Source organism: Phalangium opilio, unplaced genomic scaffold (genome assembly GCF_054372755.1).
Source record: "Phalangium opilio isolate 3A_F unplaced genomic scaffold, DU_Popi_V2 ptg000002l_1, whole genome shotgun sequence".
Classification (NCBI taxonomy): Eukaryota; Metazoa; Arthropoda; class Arachnida; order Opiliones; family Phalangiidae; genus Phalangium; species Phalangium opilio.
This window is the reverse complement of record NW_028324144.1, coordinates 13,373,454-13,392,389: the sequence shown is the minus strand read 5'-3', so window position 1 is coordinate 13,392,389 and position 18,936 is coordinate 13,373,454. Positions and strand designations below refer to the sequence as shown.

Genomic DNA, 18,936 nt, shown 5'->3' with positions numbered 1-18,936 from the left:
GACCGTTTTCAAATCTATCAAACGTATAGTTATTTTTGTAAGGGTAGTTACAAAATGGGTAAGTTTGGAAAATTTCCCATGTTATTTCTATGGAGATTCTCTAGTTTTTCGCCAAAATCTGTGATTAATTTTATGGAAATGAAAACCACCCTTAGCAACTTTATGCTTTATAAAATAAACTATTAGGTGGATCATCTTGAAATTTTTACCACATATTAAGGGCCCGGATTTTAGTTCAGTAGAAAAATTTCGAAACAATAAACTTAATACGATAAAAGTTAAAACCAATCCAAAAACCTTCCTTATACATTAAAGCCGTCATCAGGCCTTATCTAAGGGAGCTACCGCTCCCTTAGAATATTATTTGCAAGTATTAAGGAAATATTAAGCATTTATGCACCATTTACAGTGGCTTTTAACATCTTTTTTAGACAATCTATTGAACTTCTAATATTACTTAGTTTAATGGTTTTAAAAGTAGGGAAAAAGTACGCTACCTATGTCACCTTATTAAACCAAGTGAAGTGAAATAATTGTTAAATATATATTATAACCACTACACCACAGACACGTGGTAAGTCTAAGTTTTCCAAGAGATCTAGTTAATTATTATGTCCAATCAAGATGGTTAAAACATTTATCAACCTGGGCTCGAACGTGGGACTTTCCGCGTGTGAAGCGGACGTGATAACCACTACACCATAGATACGTGGTATTACTGAGTTTTCCAAGAGATCTAGCTAATTCTTTTGCCCAATCACGATGGTCAAAACATGCACCTACCAGGGCTTGAACCTGGGACCTTCCGCATGTGAAACGGACGTGATAACCACTGCACCATAGATACGTGGTAGCACTGAGTTTTCCTAGAGATCTAGCTAATTATTATGTCCAATCACGATGGTCAAAGCCGTACTTTTATAATTAAGTAAAATTAACATACTTAGACTTAATTGTTTTGATCAAGCTGGCCGATAGCACACCCTGAATACTTAATTGTTAATTTAAGATAATTCCGAAAAGTATCTTCGTTGTAGTTTTTAAGTTATCGGTGGGGAAAAATCACGAAAAACCCATGTTAATCTCCATAGGAAATTAGCAAAAGCGGGTGAATATTACTTTAATGTTACAAAACGGTATCAAGTCATATCTACAAAGGCCTACCGGCCCTGTAGAATTTGAATTTTAAAATAATGTGGAGATATTTCCTGGATGTTTTACTATGCAGAATGGTCTTATAATTTGTAGAAGAATCGATACAATATAATTTGATTTTCCTCTTCATCCTCCATTTAATGAATGTCCTGTTGACTGCCCTTTTGTCGAAAGATTTTCAAAATTAAACTAATGCTTTAAATGATTCTTTACAGTCGTACGTCTCTGTAAGAAGAATCGCAAACTTGTTAAGTCTTGTGGAAACCGAGGATTATGTTGAGCAGATGGATAGCAACGCCCAATATGGTATGTCATAGAAGGACTAGGATAAGTGTTTCCTTATATTTAAATACATACTAACGAAAGAGAGTGTTATTGGCTGAATCCATTCGGAGTGAAAGAAAAAATCTGCTTAATTAAGCGCGGAGCAGAGAGCCTTTAAAATTGGACGACTAAAGCCTGGTTCACACCTGGCGAATTGAGGATCGAACGGAGGAGCGAACTGAATTGAGGGGCGAACTCTTCAAAATGATAGCTTTAGGGGGTGCTATATTGGCGGGAAAATCAGAAAGCTTGGCTGGTTTGTCTTTTTGTCATCATTTCCAATGGATGATAGAATGATAGAAAGAAGGTGCTTGCAATGCATTGGGGTAGGATTTTTGTAGCTAGAAGATGAACTTAATCCACCGGCCAAGAAAAAAATCAAAAGGACTGTATGGGATTTTATTAAGCGTCGTAACCAATTCAGTATCTACAATCTATTGCGGCAATTACGAATGAATGATAGAGCCAATTATAAGAAGTGCTTGAGAATGACTCCGACAACATTTGAGAGTTTATTGCAAATGGTGGGTCCTTATATTCAGAAGAACGACACAATTTTGAGACAAAGCATTCCTCCAGGTGAACGTCTTGGTCATGTTTTAAGATAAGGCCAAGTACATTTGGATGAAAGAAAGAAAAAAATAGATTTTTGGGCGATAATAGATAAGAGCTGAGCAGCGAATAAAAGGCCTACTACCCACCCACATTTTATACGGGCAAAGCTGACCTATTCGCTCGTAAAAATAGTTTAGAAACTATTCCGGGCGAACGGGGTGAGCGAATGGCCAAAACTATGTCAGACTAGACGAACGGACGAGCGAACTGTTCATGACGGGCTATTCGCTCCTCAATTCTCCAGGTGTGAACCAGGCTTAAAGCGTGAACTCTTGTTGGGTTCTCCGCGGGGTTTATAAACTGATTAGATTAGTGGAGTTGTGTAAATGAGAATTCGAGTATTTTACTTAAAACATAACATTTATTATTTCTTTATCGTTATGATTAAAACACATCGTCATTTCTTTACGCGAACGTTCTGCCCCGTGGCTAGTGACCGACTCCCCCTTATTACCGGCAGGGCCTCGCTATTTATAGTGGCAAGTTAAGGTGGTGCCCTCTATCACTACAAACTGAATCAACTAATTAATTTCATGATTACAACAACTCTTCCTAGTCTAGAATGCGGTGCACCACCAAAAAGCCAAGCGTCTCAACGGCTAAATTTAAGAAAATAGTATGGCTCCGCGAGACCTCTCGTGAAACTCGCTGTGTTTTAAATTTTTAAATATTGGCACCACACCTTAAAGGGAGGGTGATGTGTAAAATCAAGTTTTTTTTATCGATTCCTCTATTAATTTTAAGACTATTCTGCATAGTGAAACATCCAGGAAATATCTCCGTGCATCAGAAATTTTATTAACAGAAAGGCAGGGCATTACGCGATAGGTCGGAGGTTCATTTTTTCAAATTATCCGTAAAATCTGAACCTAATTTGAATTTTAAAAACGTTCGAAGAAATTTCCTGGATGTTTCACTATGCATAATGGTCTTATAATTAGTAAAATAATCGATAAAAAATCACTTGATTTTCCTCTTCACTCTCCCTTTATATATATGCATCAGTGTCCGTCCGTGTCATTTACAAAAGAAATTCGTCCGCCACTAGAGCTAATTTTATTCCCTTGATGTGAAAAAGGAAAAATCTCATAATTTAGCATTAGATGTTTTAATTCGCAAAGGCAATACGTGAAAGTACAATATTTTTATCTAACTGCATGAGAGACATAATAATGCACCATTCCCTAGCATCTGCATTAACTATGCTGTTTTCCTGATACTGGGGTCTCACCCACACCTACAGAGGAAAACCGGACCTCTGGTATTTTTCCCTTGACGTCAATCTCATGCAGAAACACTCTTTCCCAAATAACAACGCTCTTTTTAGCCACATCGTACATCGTGAATATACGATGAGGCTATTAGTTTGTCCCGCGAGCCTGTGGTGGGTGTGGTAGTGGTAGTAGTTTTTCGCGATTTGGGATGTGGTCAGAGTTACCCAAAGAAATGGTTATGTCAGAGCTAACCGAAGAAATGGTTATTTTATGCCTTTGGCAGTATAAAATTTTTCGTTCGTCATTGAAGTGAGAGTGTATGTGAGAAAATTGTGGTGAGGTAATATTTTTCGTTCGTGTATTTTAAAAGGATGGGGATTAGAATAGTAAGTTTAAGCACTGCATTTAATTGTACATGTAAGGTTAAGCTTTGTGAATTGTGGTTTACGTTTGCTCGATATATTTAAAGTTAGAGAGAGAGGATTTTAGTATTGCCTTAATTTAAATTGGAGGTTTAATACTCCCTTTAAATTTCCTGTCACCCGCCAACAATAAGGGTTTCACACTTTTTATCTCGCCCCTCTATTTCAAAATTCAAAGAAATCGAGGGGAATTTTTAAAAGCAAAAGGAAATATATACCGACGTTATATTTGGAATGGTTTAAGGTGGTGTTTATTATTAGAAGTTACGTATATTTCTCCATAAATCGAGAAGAGTTTTAAAAGATGGTACTAGCTTGGGGCCCCAGATATTACAATTATAACGTAAGTAAATTTTTTGAAGCATAGTCCACTCGATCACGCGCGTCACGGCGCGAGCAGCTTGCGTCGTGACGCGCGTGATCGAGTGGGCAATGTTTGAAGGAAGGATAATTTTTTGTTAGGGCATCGAGGGGCTATTCACTGTGATTATCTGTATTTCTTTTAATGGGTATTTCGTTTTACCACTGTTAAAGGTTGCGCATCCTAGGGGTACTCACTCACGTTTTCCGTTCGTGTCACAATATAATTATAACTGAAGTAATAAAATTTCAGTAATAATTTTAAAACAGAAGCGCATCGAAGGGCTACTCACTCAAATTTTCTGTACCCCTGTTAAGTATGGTACGATGTGGCTGCTATTACAAGCCCTTGGATCGTCTTGTTCCTATCCCTTTTTTTGGTTGTGGACTCTCGACCTCAATTAACTCACGACTAGGGACGCCATTAGTCCTTTCATCAAAGAGGAGAGAAAGAGGGAGAGAGAATCAGTATAGGCCGCCGGGATCCATGCATGGTGAAAACGGGGGTAAATCTACGGTACACCGCGGCGCCTGAGCGCTGCTTTCTCGCGCACAGTTGACGAAGGGGGTGACAGAGATAAGGCGAGGAGATCAATCCCCCCATGCGCAAAGGATGTGCGTCCTAAAACTAAACGTACCGAAAATTGTTTTTACTACCCCCTATTTTCCCATTTTTCGGCGGATTTTATAAAGCGCGTTTATATCTCCCTCTCTCTCCTCTTTGCTTTCATATGCGCCTTTCACTTCACTGCATTTTTTTAAGTTTTGCAATCAGTTATGTACTACGTTATTCAACACTAAACTCAGTTATTAAACGAAACCTCCCTCATATGTCACATACTTCCAACCGAGACGTTTTGCAATATCTTCTTTCAGACATTATAATCTGATCTTGAGTGAAATACATTCGTTGACTTTACGCCATTCACATGTCAAAGGCATATTTTTTCGTACAAATAAAACTGCGAAATGCTATACCTGAGCTTTGATTTTTCTAGCAATTTCTTTTGACTTGTCATTTTCCAAGAACGATTGATACAAAAATTCATTACTTTGAAAATTTCAGCAATTGAGGTTAAGAATGGCATATTTTATTGGAACATGGACGATGAAGCAGCATCTCTGAATGACGTCAATTTCAAAGTATCCCGTGGTTCGTTGGTGGCCGTGGTGGGACCGGTGGGTTGTGGCAAGTCTTCGTTATTAGCCACTCTGGTTTCCGAGATTAAGAAAATGAAGGGGGAGGTGAGAGTTGCCGGGAGAGTGGGATACGTCACTCAACAACCCTGGATCCAGAACACTTCTTTCAAAAAGAATATACTCTTCGTCAACGACATGGACCTGGAAAGATATAACGACGTTATACGCGCATGCGCCTTACAAACAGATCTCAACGACCTACCCGCTTATGATGAAACAGAGATAGGAGAGAGGGTAAGTTTCAATGGAAACCTTTTGTGAGTGGAAGACCATTAAATTATCACCGACAGTCAAAATAGAAGTAACTTACAAAATTCGATTTTTTACTCTCTTTCGTGCCTAAATGTGCGCACAGGTATTAAAGCATAGCGTGGCTCCTGTGGATCCCCTACAAGGGGACTTTCCTCCTGAACTCCGGGTTTTGCTTGGCAAAGGCTAGTGGGCGGGATTTATTCATGCACGTATAAATCCCGCTAGCCTTCGCCAAGCCAAATCTGGAGTTCGTAAGGAAAGTCAACTTGTAGGGAGCCGCGCTATGCTTTAATTAGGGCAATGAAAAAGAAGAGGAAACCCGCTCTGAGAAGAGAGTCTTACTTTAGTTGCCCCGCAAAACTTTTAAGTCTTAGGTGATTTCGCAAAGTGCAACTTCTTTTCGAGACGTCACACAAAGTCATACTACTGTTAAGAAATTAGGTTTCGGTCGGCCGTATTTCTAGAGGATGATATTGTTATGTGTCGTCTGCTACAATTTGGCAGGCAATGCTAAAAGTTAAAGCATATCCTCCTGGATCACGCGACTCGCGGACGCAGGCTGCTCGCGCTGCCCGCCAAATAGGACCAAAAACGCGTATCAAATTATCAAGGATTTTAAGCCGAAAATCCAAGCCGTCAGCTTTTAACATGGTCGTCTATGGAAGAAACACAGTTTTTTGGCCCTAATTTGGCAAATACTGGCTCAAATCTCTTGAAATTTTAATGACATGTGTAAAATAAGGTTTGTGATTTTTGTGCAAAGTTTCAAAAGATGATATCCTTTAGTTTTTTTGTAAAAAGTTAAAACTTAGCCTAAATCAGAGCCGTCAGCTTTTAACATGGCCGTCTATGGGGGAACCACGTTTTTTGCCTCTAATTTAGCAAATACTGGCTCAAATCTCTTGAAATTTTATGAGAGGTGTACTGAAGGATTTTTAATGATCGTGCAAAGTTTTAAAGCTCTAAAACCAATAGTTTTTCCCCTGAAATTCAATAAAGCATTGTTTGTACATGAGCACAACCATTATTCGTTTTAAATTTCCCGGTAAGGTTTCGGCGCGAGATATTGGCGAGAAAAACTGGTTACTGGCTGTTGAAACCGGTTTTTAGCTGTTGAAACTGGTTTTCACTTTACCTCCCACTCTCCTTCCAATTCAATCCTCCATCCTTCCAGAGAGAATTTGTAACTTTCTAGTGATAAGTAAAAATTTCATAAGCACATACAATTTTTTATAATTCCTGAAATGTTAATTAGTATCCACAGTTAGAAGTTCCCTAGATTTATATTTGTATGGTTAAGCATTTAAATTTTAGAAATAGGTTAGTTTTCCCTTCAAATAGTTGGAAAATTTGAGTTAAAATAACTTTGTATCAGCTGTGAATTGTTCTTCTAAAATTAAACTGAACCACATCAGTTCATTGACAAACACCTGAATTCCGTATGTTAATTCCTATCTTTTCATTAGCATCTAGGAAGAAATGATTATCATATAGGTTTTTGATCAAACACGCTCAGAAAAAAGCTGACAACTGTCAAATTTCAACGGAAGTAATCTAGATCTTCTGGTTGTGCTCATGTACATACAAATCTTTATTGAATTTCAGGGAAAACCATTAGTTTTAGAGCTTTAAAACTTTGCCCGATCATTAAAAATCCTTCAGTACACCTATCTTTAAAATTTCAAGAGATTTGAGCCAGTATTTGCCAAATTAGGGGCAAAAAACGTGGTCCCCCCATAGACGGCCATGATAAAAGCTGACGGCTTTGATTTTCGGCTTAAAATGCTTGATTTTTCGAGCGTAAATCCCCGATACGCGCTTTAACATAGGAAAATAATTCTTTGGGCGGTCTTCTATAGCGCGAGCAGCCTGCGTCCGCGAGTCGCGTGATAAAGGAGGCTATGGTTAAATTCAAACAAAAGTGTTTACTACTTCATTCGACTTCATTACTTTGGTTACGAAATAAATATCAATATTATTATTGCTATTTTGATTGTTATTAAACAGGAAACAAACAATTTAGCGTCTAAATCCATATTCACAAAGCCCACTGTAATATTTGAACAAGTAGACAGTTTGAAAATTTAGATTTTTCACCCTGAATGATGTTTTCTCTGCAATGAACCTATGAAGTAATAGTGACGTCGCATAGACATTAAAACAAGCTGGACGGTGATGATATAGTTTGCGAAACCACCTATTTTTCTAATCTTTTCATGTACAAAAATTAGTATATGAACCTTCTTGGACACTGTCTGAACATTTTTTTTGAGTTATGATATGGAAATGGCTGTTTAATCGAACAATACTACAGAAATTGGTTAGTTAAAAGGATTGATTCACCCGTAATCAATCTCCCCTTCGGTCGCCATACCTTTAAATGAGTAATCAAATTTACAAAAGTGAAAGATTTCGTCAAAGAAGCCTTTCGAACTAAGAAGGCGCAACTTAATGGGCTACAAACGGTTGCTATTGTTCGTTCCATGAACAACGACATTTTTTATTCAATTAATGGGTATTGCAAGTATTTAAAATTTCTACTAGCGTGCGTATACCCCGTACAAATGATACCATAGGAATATCAATGTGTTAATAGAAACAGTAAGACTGTTAGCCAGAGAAGGTGGGCACCAGTTTTAAATTGTTTTAAACAGGTTTAGGTTTTTAAAGAAAATCTAGCATTCCATAGTGGTTCAGAAGCGTTTTAAAGCTTATATATTCAAGTTCTAGCGCACTTAATATAATAGTGAAAGGTGAGGCGTAAGAACTCCCAGTTTTAATAGGCTTTTTGGGTAACTTGCAAAACGACGATTTACCACCTCCTAGTATAGAGAGTGAAAAAGGGTGGACCTAGTATGAGCAGTTCTCGAAATAGCAACCGCGATTCCAAAAAAACAGCGACATTGTTCAAAACTGCTCTTTTAGAAATAGCGGCTGCTATTTTGGGAAATATTAGTCTTAGTGTTGAGTTTCGAGCATTTCTAAACAATAGAGATATGTACTCGTTGGTTTCAAAAACTACATTTTTCTCTGATCATTTAATCAGTTATGTAACCTACTAAAGGACCGTGCTTTTGAAAAAAATTTTAAAATACACTTCAATATTGTACTATGCTTCAGGCTGTATCAGTTTACATTTCTCATACCAGGATAGAAAAATAACTCGAGAAAGCTTATTTTAATTCGGAAGTAGATAATTGTAAACAGTAATTTTTTGGAAAAGAGATATTATTATTTGGAAAGTCAATGAAGATAAACAACAATATTGTAGAAAAGGCGTAACATTGTTACACTATTTCCAAAATATTACTGACCTAAGTCTCACTTAACGAAACAAAACCCAAAAAACTCAACCTAACCTGACCTAATACTATTTAGCTGAAATAATCAACTTTAACCTAACCAAATTATCCACATCCGACCTAGTTCTATTTGAGTTCATATAACTCAGATATAAACAACTAGGGTTTTTCGCATAATCTGTTTTTCTGCTCTTCAGAGAACTGCTTTAACGGTACGCCTCGTTTACGAGAACCGCTGTATCGGTAATTGCTCTAACGGGTAAACTGCCATTTCGGGAAACCGCTATTTAGGGAACTGCTGTTATGAGGACCGCTATTATGAGATCCGCTCATACCAGAACCGCTCATGGGAGGGCTTCCCGTGAAAAAAGGGGGAATTGGGGTGGTAGAGGGTTTTTGTAGGACTTGTTCTTATTTACTAAGTATTATAGAGTGTTACGCGAAAGTTTAGTTACTCGTATTGGGAGAGCTTAAATTGCTTTCAAACTCGACTGAAAAAAGTCCGAAAGTTTATAGATAATACTTTGAAGAATGTTCGTTCGACACGCGCGGATTTAAATTGAGGATAGTATAACCAACAAAAACAATGTCTTTAATAGCAGCTTAAAGTAGTCAGTTCCGAGTTACAATTCGATATTATCCATAAAGCGCACTCACAGAAGCATCCCTAACTTGTTAGGTTGAATAAAAACACTGTAACTGAAGTTTTAAGATTATCTTTTCTAGAGGTAAAAACAGTAAGAGTTCAAAGATCAAAATTGTCATTGGCCAAATAACGATAAAAAAGGTTGACATGAATATTTTTAGTTATACATTTTTTTAAACAGGGTCGCTTAAGAATTTAATTTAAAAAGAGAACTAGATTTTTGATTAACATAGGGTATCAACTTAAGTGGCGGTCAAAAGCAAAGGGTCAACTTGGCCAGAGCAATTTATCGGAATGACGATATTTATCTATTTGATGACCCATTGGGAGCGGTTGATTCTCACGTGGCTAAATACCTCTTCAACGAAGTCATCGGACCAAAAGGGTTGCTTAGAGACAAAGTAAGTGGCGTTAGACTTTTCTTCACATGTAAGGTCATACACTCTAAGAAATGGAAGTGTTAAAAAGGTGTTAAAACGGTGTAAACACCGTAAAAACACCCAAAAGAGTGTTTTATTACCTTGAGTTTTTAGGGGCCAATTTAAAGTGTAAATTCGGTGTAAAATAACACTATTAAAACACCGTTCGAAATTAAACATGAAAAATTATAATACTGCTGGTTTCTTAAATAAGGTCTTTCATTTATTTTTCATTAATGTTTTAATATTAGAGTCAATACAAACAGTAAAAAATTATTGAAAAACGTACTTGTTAAACCTTTTTTTAAAGATGATATTCATGAATGAAAACAGTTTTATCCTTTAAATAAAATTAACAAAGAAATTGGTAATCTGGCGGTGTTGTACCTTCATAAAACTATGCTAAACGTGTTAGGCGACACTCTTACAGGTGTTAAGCGATACTCTTAAAAAACGAGACTAAGTTAGATACTGGTCTCACAGTAGGGCCAGCTTGAGAAGCCAAAGTGGGGCACTTGCTTTTGTGACATGTTTTATCATTATTTTGAGAAAAATTAGAGTACTAAATGGATTTTTTTTTGTAAAATCTGTAGTGCAAATTAGATTAAACGCGTTTCTGGTGCTCGAAAAACTTTTAGTGAAAAGAGATTATTAAATTTAACAAGAACGTCTATATCTACTGCTTGAATATTATAGCCTCCAAATCTAATTTAATACCCTATGCATTTGTACGAATTGAAAACTTTCTGCCTTTTTCAGAAGTTTTTAAACCCGTATAAATGACTTTATACGCAACAACCCTCGCTCAAAGAGGCATGTGAGAACTTTCCTCCCTATAGGTGATGAAGTTCTCTCAAGATGGAACCCTGCTAAGAATATAGCATTGATTGCTAATAATACTGCGGAATGGCGGATAATCAAAATTTAATTAAACCGGAAAACCATACTCGATATTTGAGTTATGCCTCATGAGTGGTCAAAATGTAGCTACTATAGTGTTTTTCACGTCATCGGTTTTGCTCTTAAGTCTAGGAAAAGTACTTTAGAATTTCTACTACTATCCTACCAAAAATCTCCCAGTCTTAAAGGTGTTACGCGACACTCTTAAAGGTGTGAAGCGACACTCTGAAAGGTGTTGCACAACACTAATATGAGAGTAAAAATTCACTTTCAGTGCGATATAAGAGTTAAAAAGGTGTTACACTGCACCTCTGTTGCACAATTTTATACTTATCTTTGCCACCAATTGCTCAAATAAGTGTTATTAAACCCTTTCAGGGGTGTAAATGAACACCTGTAACGGTGTCAAATTTTGACCCTAATAAACTACTTTTAAAGGTGTTAAAGCACACCCCATTTTCTTAGAGTGTAAGTGTGATTAAATCCCTTCAGGGGTGTAAATGTACACCTGTAACGGTGTCAAATTTGGACCCATATAAAGTACTTATAAAGGTGTTAAATCACACTCCAATTTCTTAGAGTGTAGCCACCCTAGACTGAGCAGAATATTATCCATTACGTTCCTTTTAGCACTTTTGCATTAAAGGTATACTTCACGATAAAATTTTCTTCTTTACATTCGAAAGAACTTATAAAATTATGAATATACCGATTAGCACATTTCAATGTGCAATATTCAAGAATATTCAAGAATATTCAAGCATTCAAGTTTCCACTAGTCCTCAGTCTGGCTCGATAGGCCCATTAATAGAAACTTAATTGCTTGTACCTACGGTACCTTCTTTAAAATTGCAGATAAAACCGTGCTTCCAATTGACCCAGTCATTATTTTATACGCTCTATCGATAAAAAGGAGAAAATTGTATCGTATAGTTTTACTTTAATGGAATGATAATCATTTAAACTCTCCCTCGTGCTTGAAAGTTTGCTTGACTGGTAATTTTTTTAAGACGAGAGTTTTGGTTACGCATAACTTGAGCTTCATAAGACAAGTGGATGAGATCCTTTTCATGAACGATGGACGAGTAATCGAGATGGGAACTTACGACGAGATCATGAGCCGTCAGGGAGTGGCCAGAGATTATTTTGCACAACACATAAACATTGAAGGCAAAGTGGAACCATCGTGAGTAAATAGTGTGTGGGTTTTCATAAATATAAAAAAAAATTGTTCTATGATTTGATTAATAAGAATGGTTTTTGTGGTCAAAATCTTAAAAACCTAATAGATACGGGACTGTAATTCAGAAATGAAAATACATGACTTTAAAACACCAATAATTTCAAAAAAATATATATCTTAATACTTTTAGACAAAAATTTCAATTTCCAGAAAATATTTCGTCATGAAGTATCGCATTATTTTTAAAGATCGTATTTTTAATAATAATATAGTAATATAAGCTTTGTCTATGAAGGGATTTCCACACTAAGCCTGTGGCTTATTTACAGGTGGGTCCCTTTACAATGCATAGAGGGGTGGTGGCTAGCCCCTATGCTAACGACAGCACCCTATACTAACTACTGCCGTTAGCCTCGGCAAGTTTTTAATTTTTTATGGAAAGGAGAAATCGTGTTATACCGCGGAGGAAAACTCCTTTTATCTAGGAGGTTCGAGTATCCATTTTATAATCTCTTATTATAATTGACTTTGATCTGTTAATTAAAAACATTGCGGAATCTTAGCCATCCCAAGGAAACATTACCACATTAAACTTAGATTTGAAGAGCCTTAGCAAAATAAAGAATGATCCGTTGCAGTTATTTACTGTTTACCAAGTTCTACAAGTACACACTGTTGTAATTACCTTTTATTCAGTGTTGTGGATTAAAAATAAATTCAAAGTATGTACGTGCTAGCGTACATATAAGTTGCAAATATGTGACAAGTCAACTGTAGCGAGGCATTCTTCATTACACCAATAAGTAAACTTTTATTGGACACGCTGTATTTACCTTAACTAAAACGTTTTGGTTGTTTATTACAAAACAATGGGAAACGTAACTTTTCGAAATATCTTTACATTTATACATTGCAGCTATACAGTACTGCATATTGTTTTAATATGTCTAAAAACGCTCCACGAAGTAATCAAATAATTTTGACCAGCAATATAATAAATAATATATGAAATCCCATTTATCCCCTTAAATTCGAAGCGAAAACCTTTCAAGCAATCGGTTTATGTTCGCATTGTTCATAGAAGCAAGTTAGGAACTGTGTTGAAGACCCAAATAGTGTGTCCTATAGCCAATAAGCGGAAGCATTTTTTGTTCCCCCTTTTTATCCAAAAAGTAGAACCATGACTTAGTTTTTGACCTATTGACTGAAATGAACTTAACAATAGTTATTTTGTCACAAAATCCAAGAAATGTTCCATAATTTTTAGGATGGCCCAACATAATGCAACCCATTCTAAATAATTGAACTGCTATCTACTTTATTACGTTGCGTGAAACTTTGATATTAATTTGAAAAAGAAAACTGATAATGTTTTGTGTTGAATAGGAATCCGCAAAGATCTTTTGTGTAAAACCCTAATCACCGTGAATATTAATAAGTGAATATAAAAGGGACTAGCTGTTACCCGCGGCGTCGCTCGCGTGTAATAAGAACTTCCATCAAAATATATAATATTTAATCAAAATTCACTTGTAGTGCTTACTGTTCACACTACGCACACCGTCGGGTGTGTGAATTCCGTCGGTTTTTATCGTGCTTTAAGATAGACCCCCATATAAAAATATGTAAAGGTTTGAGGTCGCTAGATAGTTTAATTTCATTGGCTAAGACACCGTCTTAAAGCCGAACATGACGTAAAAAAAAAGAACACATGTTACGCCCAGCCGAACGGAACTTCCGTCGAGCTCGACATCAAAACAATTCGGTCAAACCCCTTTCTGCCGGATTTCCGTCGTGATTTCGGTCGAGTTGGAATCTAACTTACTCAATTGTCTAGGGAATATTTACGGTAGGAAAAGTGTCAGCATTTAAGATACACAAAAGTCATAGAACTGGCAATAATCAATTTTAATTCAACACTTTAAAGAAACTAACTAACTTAACATAAAAATCATTACTTGAAACTATAGCTAAACATAAACACAAATGAAATACTTATTAAACCTAAACATAAACACAAATTAACTACTTCGCTAACTAAACATAAGAATCATATTACTGTGGGTTGGCTGGTAGCCATTAATTAATTTAATTTAGTACGGTACCGTATTTGTGGAGTCCGTTAGTTTTCGATGTCGTAACGGCGGCATTCGATCACTTCCATTAGCACACATTCGCGCACGTTTTCACGGTCCGCTTCTTTATTGCCGGGAACATCGGCTTGACCGTAAGGGTACCCGCTTTTTAAAATTAGTCTCTGAGTTTTGGCATGGTCGCGTGCTCCAAGAGTCGACTCTCTTCAGCTATAATTCTCGTACGCACTTATACACACACTTCTCTCCTTTGTTTGTCACCAAGGAGCTGGTCCTCGTTCACCTCTTTGCCGAAGAGGGTAGGGACGAATCGTTCACCTTTTTGGGTAGAGCCCATGGAAAGTTTTCTTGATATTGGGCTTTCAACCCTTGGAAAGTTTTAAGGATGTTGAACCCTCGGCTTTACTTTGCACGTGTTTCAAAGATTGTCGAAGGGAACCAGCGCATTGGGAAAACCAGCCATTGTAATTTATACATGCATTTTATTCGTAACCAAGACCTTTTGTTAGCCTATCCAAAAATATCTATTTTAAAGTTTAAAGGGATATTGAACGTACACTAAATTTAAAGGGGTACTGAACATATTGTTATAAAAGTGACTGATAATGACTATATCAAGCTATTTTAAAGGGTCAGGTAGGAAGAGATGTTTTCAGAGATGACAGATTTTCAAAACTCTTTTTAATACTTGAACATATTTTAAAGGTATGTGCTACACAGAAAAAAAAGTGTTTAGGTTTGCAACATCTGAACATGTTATAAAGTTAAACATTGTGTGAGGTAATATTTATTTCTTCAATGTTGATGTCTAATTACATCTTTGTTTCTCTATAAGGATCCTTAAAATGTGTTCCAAATAGAAACACTTCTTATTTTATCACGTTTAAGAGGTAAACACAGAATAATCTTAACACTAAGCTAATCATCAACGCTTACCAGGTGTTATTTAACGTAACATGTTTTTAATACGTTGGTATATAATCACAAATGTTAAGACTTCATGCCGTTCGTTAATCGTCATATAATTTAGCAACGGTAGATTATACGCACAATTAATAGTTCTATAAAGGAATAGTAAACTTGAAATATCTCTAAGTTGATACATAGGTAGCAACTGCAAAGTGTTAAGACGGTCTGAGTAAGAAACCCTAGTCCTGGTATTGTACATTGGAATATCATAGTAACTCTGGCCAACTATAAAAGATGTAAAATGTCTTAAAACTCTTTCAATACATGCAATGTCCTTTTTCAAATACGGCGCCCAAACCTCGCATGCGTACTGCAAGACTGGCGTGACTAAAGGTTTGAAAGTTATAACAGACGCCTTGGATTTACCAAAAGTTCTCATAATTAGTCCTGAGAGACGGCGAGATTTGGCGCAAATGGTGTTTATATGATAGTTAAACTTCAAGTCACTAGAAATGAACACGCCTAAGATTTTAGTGACTTGTACACGAGCTAAGATATCTTTCCTTATTTTATAGTCATAACTAAATGGATTTTTGCGCCTGCTTATTTCCATATAAGAACATTTCTGAGCATTAAGACGTAGGTGATTGACAGTACCCCATTCAATTATTGCATCTACATCCTTCTGTAATTCTAAGGCTTGAGGTAAATCATTCACAGGACGGGATAAATACGAATCGTCCGCATATTGCCACATCATTGTCCCCGAGCTAATTTTCGCCGAAAGGTCATAAAGATATAAATTAAAGAGTAGGGGTCCCAGCACGGAGCCCTGAGGAACATCAGACGTGACTGGTAGGTAACCAGAGGGCTGCCCCTGAAACAAGACTCTTTGCGAGCGAAGCGAGGTCCGCGATTTTTTAATCTCACCATTCTGACCAAATGAGATATCACTAATTCTTGCGTTTAAAACGTCATACAGCGGGGATCATAAATTATTTCTTTTGGAATCACTAAATTATAGGACTTTATTGGACGAGTTGTGAAATTGTAGGGCACTTTATAAAATATGGGACAATCAGTCTTTAAGGAAAATTTCGAAAGGGCCCCCAAAAGCCATGGGCCCGCCCGCAGTTGCGGGCTCTGCTCCCCTGTAGTTACGCCACTGGTGGCTGCAATTACGTACTTTGAGCCACTTAATCTCTAGAACGAACTAAAGCAACAAGACGTGTACTGCCTGCAAATATAGTACTCATTTTATTTTTTCAAAGTGCGTTTTTTTTTCTAGTATTTTAAATAAAGAACTTGGGAAATTGCACCTTAAAACGTCCAAAGGAAATGTGTCGCTCCAAGAAGAGGCTAAACTCATGACTAAAGAGACTCTCAAAGAAGGCAATGTATGTATTTTTTGATTTCTTTAGAAATTTCCCATTTTCAAAATATTTGCTTTCGTTTTGGTTTCTGCTTTTCAAGATATCTTTTTCAGCATATAAAAAATATTTCAAAGCTTTTGGAAGAATATGGTGTTTAATCTGTGTAATAATAGTCAGCGGATATCCGATCTTTACTTTGGCGTCTGTGTATTGGTTGGCACTGTGGTGCGAGGACACGAAAGAAGACTTTAAAGCCAATCCTTATTTAGAGACAACCCGTATAGCAGTCTTAGTCGCTATTGGTCTTAGCCAAGCCACTGCGTCATTTGTGGGCGTAATCATTACCTTTTCGTGCTGTCTACGAGCGGCAAAGTGTTTGCACGAGAAAATGCTAGTCACCGTATGTCGTTCTCCCATGTTGTTCTTCGACACGACCCCAGTTGGAAGGCTACTCAATCGCTTCTCTCAGGACATTGACACTCTCGACCAGCAATTACCATCAGCCTTAAGAAGAACCGTTATGTTATTGATAACTTTAGTACTTTTCACTTTGACTAATGCAATTGTTTTACCGATATTCGTCATTCCCTTCATAACTGTTTTTGCTGGATACATATTGCTTCAGGTAGGATATGTATTTCTGTCTCTTGTTTAGAGAAATTTTTCAGTATTATGTCAACCTTTAATTTGAAGTTGTTATATACAAAGAAATCTTTTTGAGAGCGATATGGATTGCCTTTTTGTAGGGCTTAGCATAAAAAAAAGACAACATTATTAAATATGAAGGGTTGCGAAGATAAAATTAATCTAAGAGTCTATGCGTGCAACTTAAGCACAAAAATCCCTTCATTAAATAGGGCTGTTTTTCATAGAACTATAATAAAATGTTAGAACTTCTGAATGTGCGTTTGGGGGGGAGGAACCAGCTGGCATATATGCCTCCCTCACTATGATATTTTAATACTACCGAAAGCCCTTAAGTTGGGGCTTTCAAGAAATTTTTTGCAGTTGTTTGGGGGTTTCTACAGCCGCGTTTACACAATAGATTTTGAAACCGTTTTCAAGCCTTTTGGATAGGTTGGAATGTAAAATTTCGTTTTCAGTCATTGAGATCTTTCAAACGGTTCAGAGTGAGGTGAAAGCTCATTAGTCAATGAAATTAATAGTTTTGTCTTCTAATAGAAAACAAGAGTTATGACCGCGCATTTAGAACGCCATAGTTCTAGGTCTTCCATTTCTCTGGGCTTATTCCCTGCTTTGTTTCTATATGACGAGAAAACGGTGTAGTAAACCTAGTTGTGAAATGTGAATATACCCTTTTAAAACGATATAACCCAGTCATCTGCCTTTTTTAATATCTTGTTTGGCCCATCCTCCTTTTACCCCAGACATCACTTGAGAAACTGCCCCAATTATCCCTTCAATGAGGGGTACGACTTCCTGGTGAAACTTATAATTCATGACATTCCAACTCGAAATATTCTTAAACCAAATGATAAAAAATGTAATAATGTCCTCTCCTGAAAAACAAATTCACGTATTACAAGAAGGGATTAAGAAAACGAAGCCTTATCAATCCGGAGAACTTATGTGAGCCCAACAAAGCTTAAAAAGACCCTAAAAATTCGCGCAACTGCACAGCATAAAACCAACTTACACGAAAAATAGTCCCTATTAAACACCACTTTACCTTTCTCACGTTGTTTGCTACTATGTGAATTCTGGGAAACTATTTCTATAAAACCATTATATGCTTAATTAAAGGAAAGTTCTAGAAATTAACGAATGAATCAGATAGGTCAGCTCATCAACGATTCCGTGAAACCGATAGTTCATGAAAACTTTAATCGAAAAGACTCTCTTAGGTGCTATAACCAAAAGCAGATTAGGCTTTACACATAAGTACGTAAGTCCAACTTTAACATAGTTTTCGCCAAGGGTTTTATTATATTCCCGAAGTTAAATCTAAGCAAACGAATAAAAAACCTTTTAACCAATCATAAGCCTCTAACCGTAGATAACCTCTTTAATGCCAGACCAATCGGCGACGGCTCCAGTACTATTTTTTGCATCGGACCTCGAGTCGACCTAACCAAGAAGCTCGTAAGGCAAATTTGCGGCATTGTTCGCAAGTCGTTATAAAATATTCAACGTTTTATAGCTCAAGTTTCGAAAATTTTCGAGTCATTCAAAAAGTCTTCAACAATGTATTATAAGATTTTTTTTTTAATTTCAACCGAAAAATCGCTCTGCGAATAATATTAGGCTTGAGAACAACCCTAAGCCTTGGCTAGGTATAAGCGGCTGAGCGTGAGAGGCCCATCCCGAGCCGCCGGGCCAGCCGCAGCCGCGAGAAGCAAAAGATACCCAGATTGATAAGATCTTGGTGCCTTACTCACAAATATTTTTGGTATTGTGCATAGTTTTACCAAGAAGTGATATCCAGTTTATTAGGGAGAAGGTATAAGATGCCCGAGTATTCGCGCGCCATAGTCCCAGTCCCCCTTTCAAAATACAAGGGGGGACGTAAAAGGAGGCTAGGCTACTTCGCCTCTCCTCAGTCGGAAAA

The 18,936-nt window shown here is 36.9% G+C and overlaps 1 protein-coding gene and 1 non-coding gene across 2 annotated transcripts; one reads left to right on the top strand and one right to left on the bottom strand.

Moving 5' to 3' along the window:
• Positions 1 to 774: 774 nt before the first annotated feature.
• On the bottom strand, positions 775 to 847 carry TRNAV-CAC (transfer RNA valine (anticodon CAC)). Its single transcript has one exon. It is a non-coding gene; the product is annotated as a tRNA-Val (tRNA).
• A 4,237-nt stretch (positions 848 to 5,084) lies between these two features.
• On the top strand, positions 5,085 to 17,654 carry LOC149720073 (multidrug resistance protein mrp-7-like). Its single transcript, XM_089863893.1, has 6 exons — positions 5,085 to 5,524; positions 9,724 to 9,924; positions 11,820 to 11,995; positions 16,283 to 16,391; positions 16,468 to 16,992; positions 17,550 to 17,654. The coding sequence occupies exons 1-6, from the start codon at positions 5,192 to 5,194 to the stop codon at positions 17,652 to 17,654; spliced, it is 1,449 nt and encodes a 482-aa protein (XP_089720019.1). The 5' UTR covers positions 5,085 to 5,191.
• Positions 17,655 to 18,936: the final 1,282 nt, after the last annotated feature.

Excerpts from the sequence above, each read along its gene's own strand:
- LOC149720073 (XM_089863893.1), top strand. The coding sequence starts at position 5,192 with ATGGACGATGAAGCAGCATCTCTGAATGACGTCAATTTCAAAGTATCC. Across the intron at positions 5,525-9,723 it reads AAACAGAGATAGGAGAGAGG|GGTATCAACTTAAGTGGCGG; the intron begins GTAAGTTTCAAT and ends TGATTAACATAG. Across the intron at positions 11,996-16,282 it reads GAAGGCAAAGTGGAACCATC|TATTTTAAATAAAGAACTTG; the intron begins GTGAGTAAATAG and ends TTTTTTTTCTAG.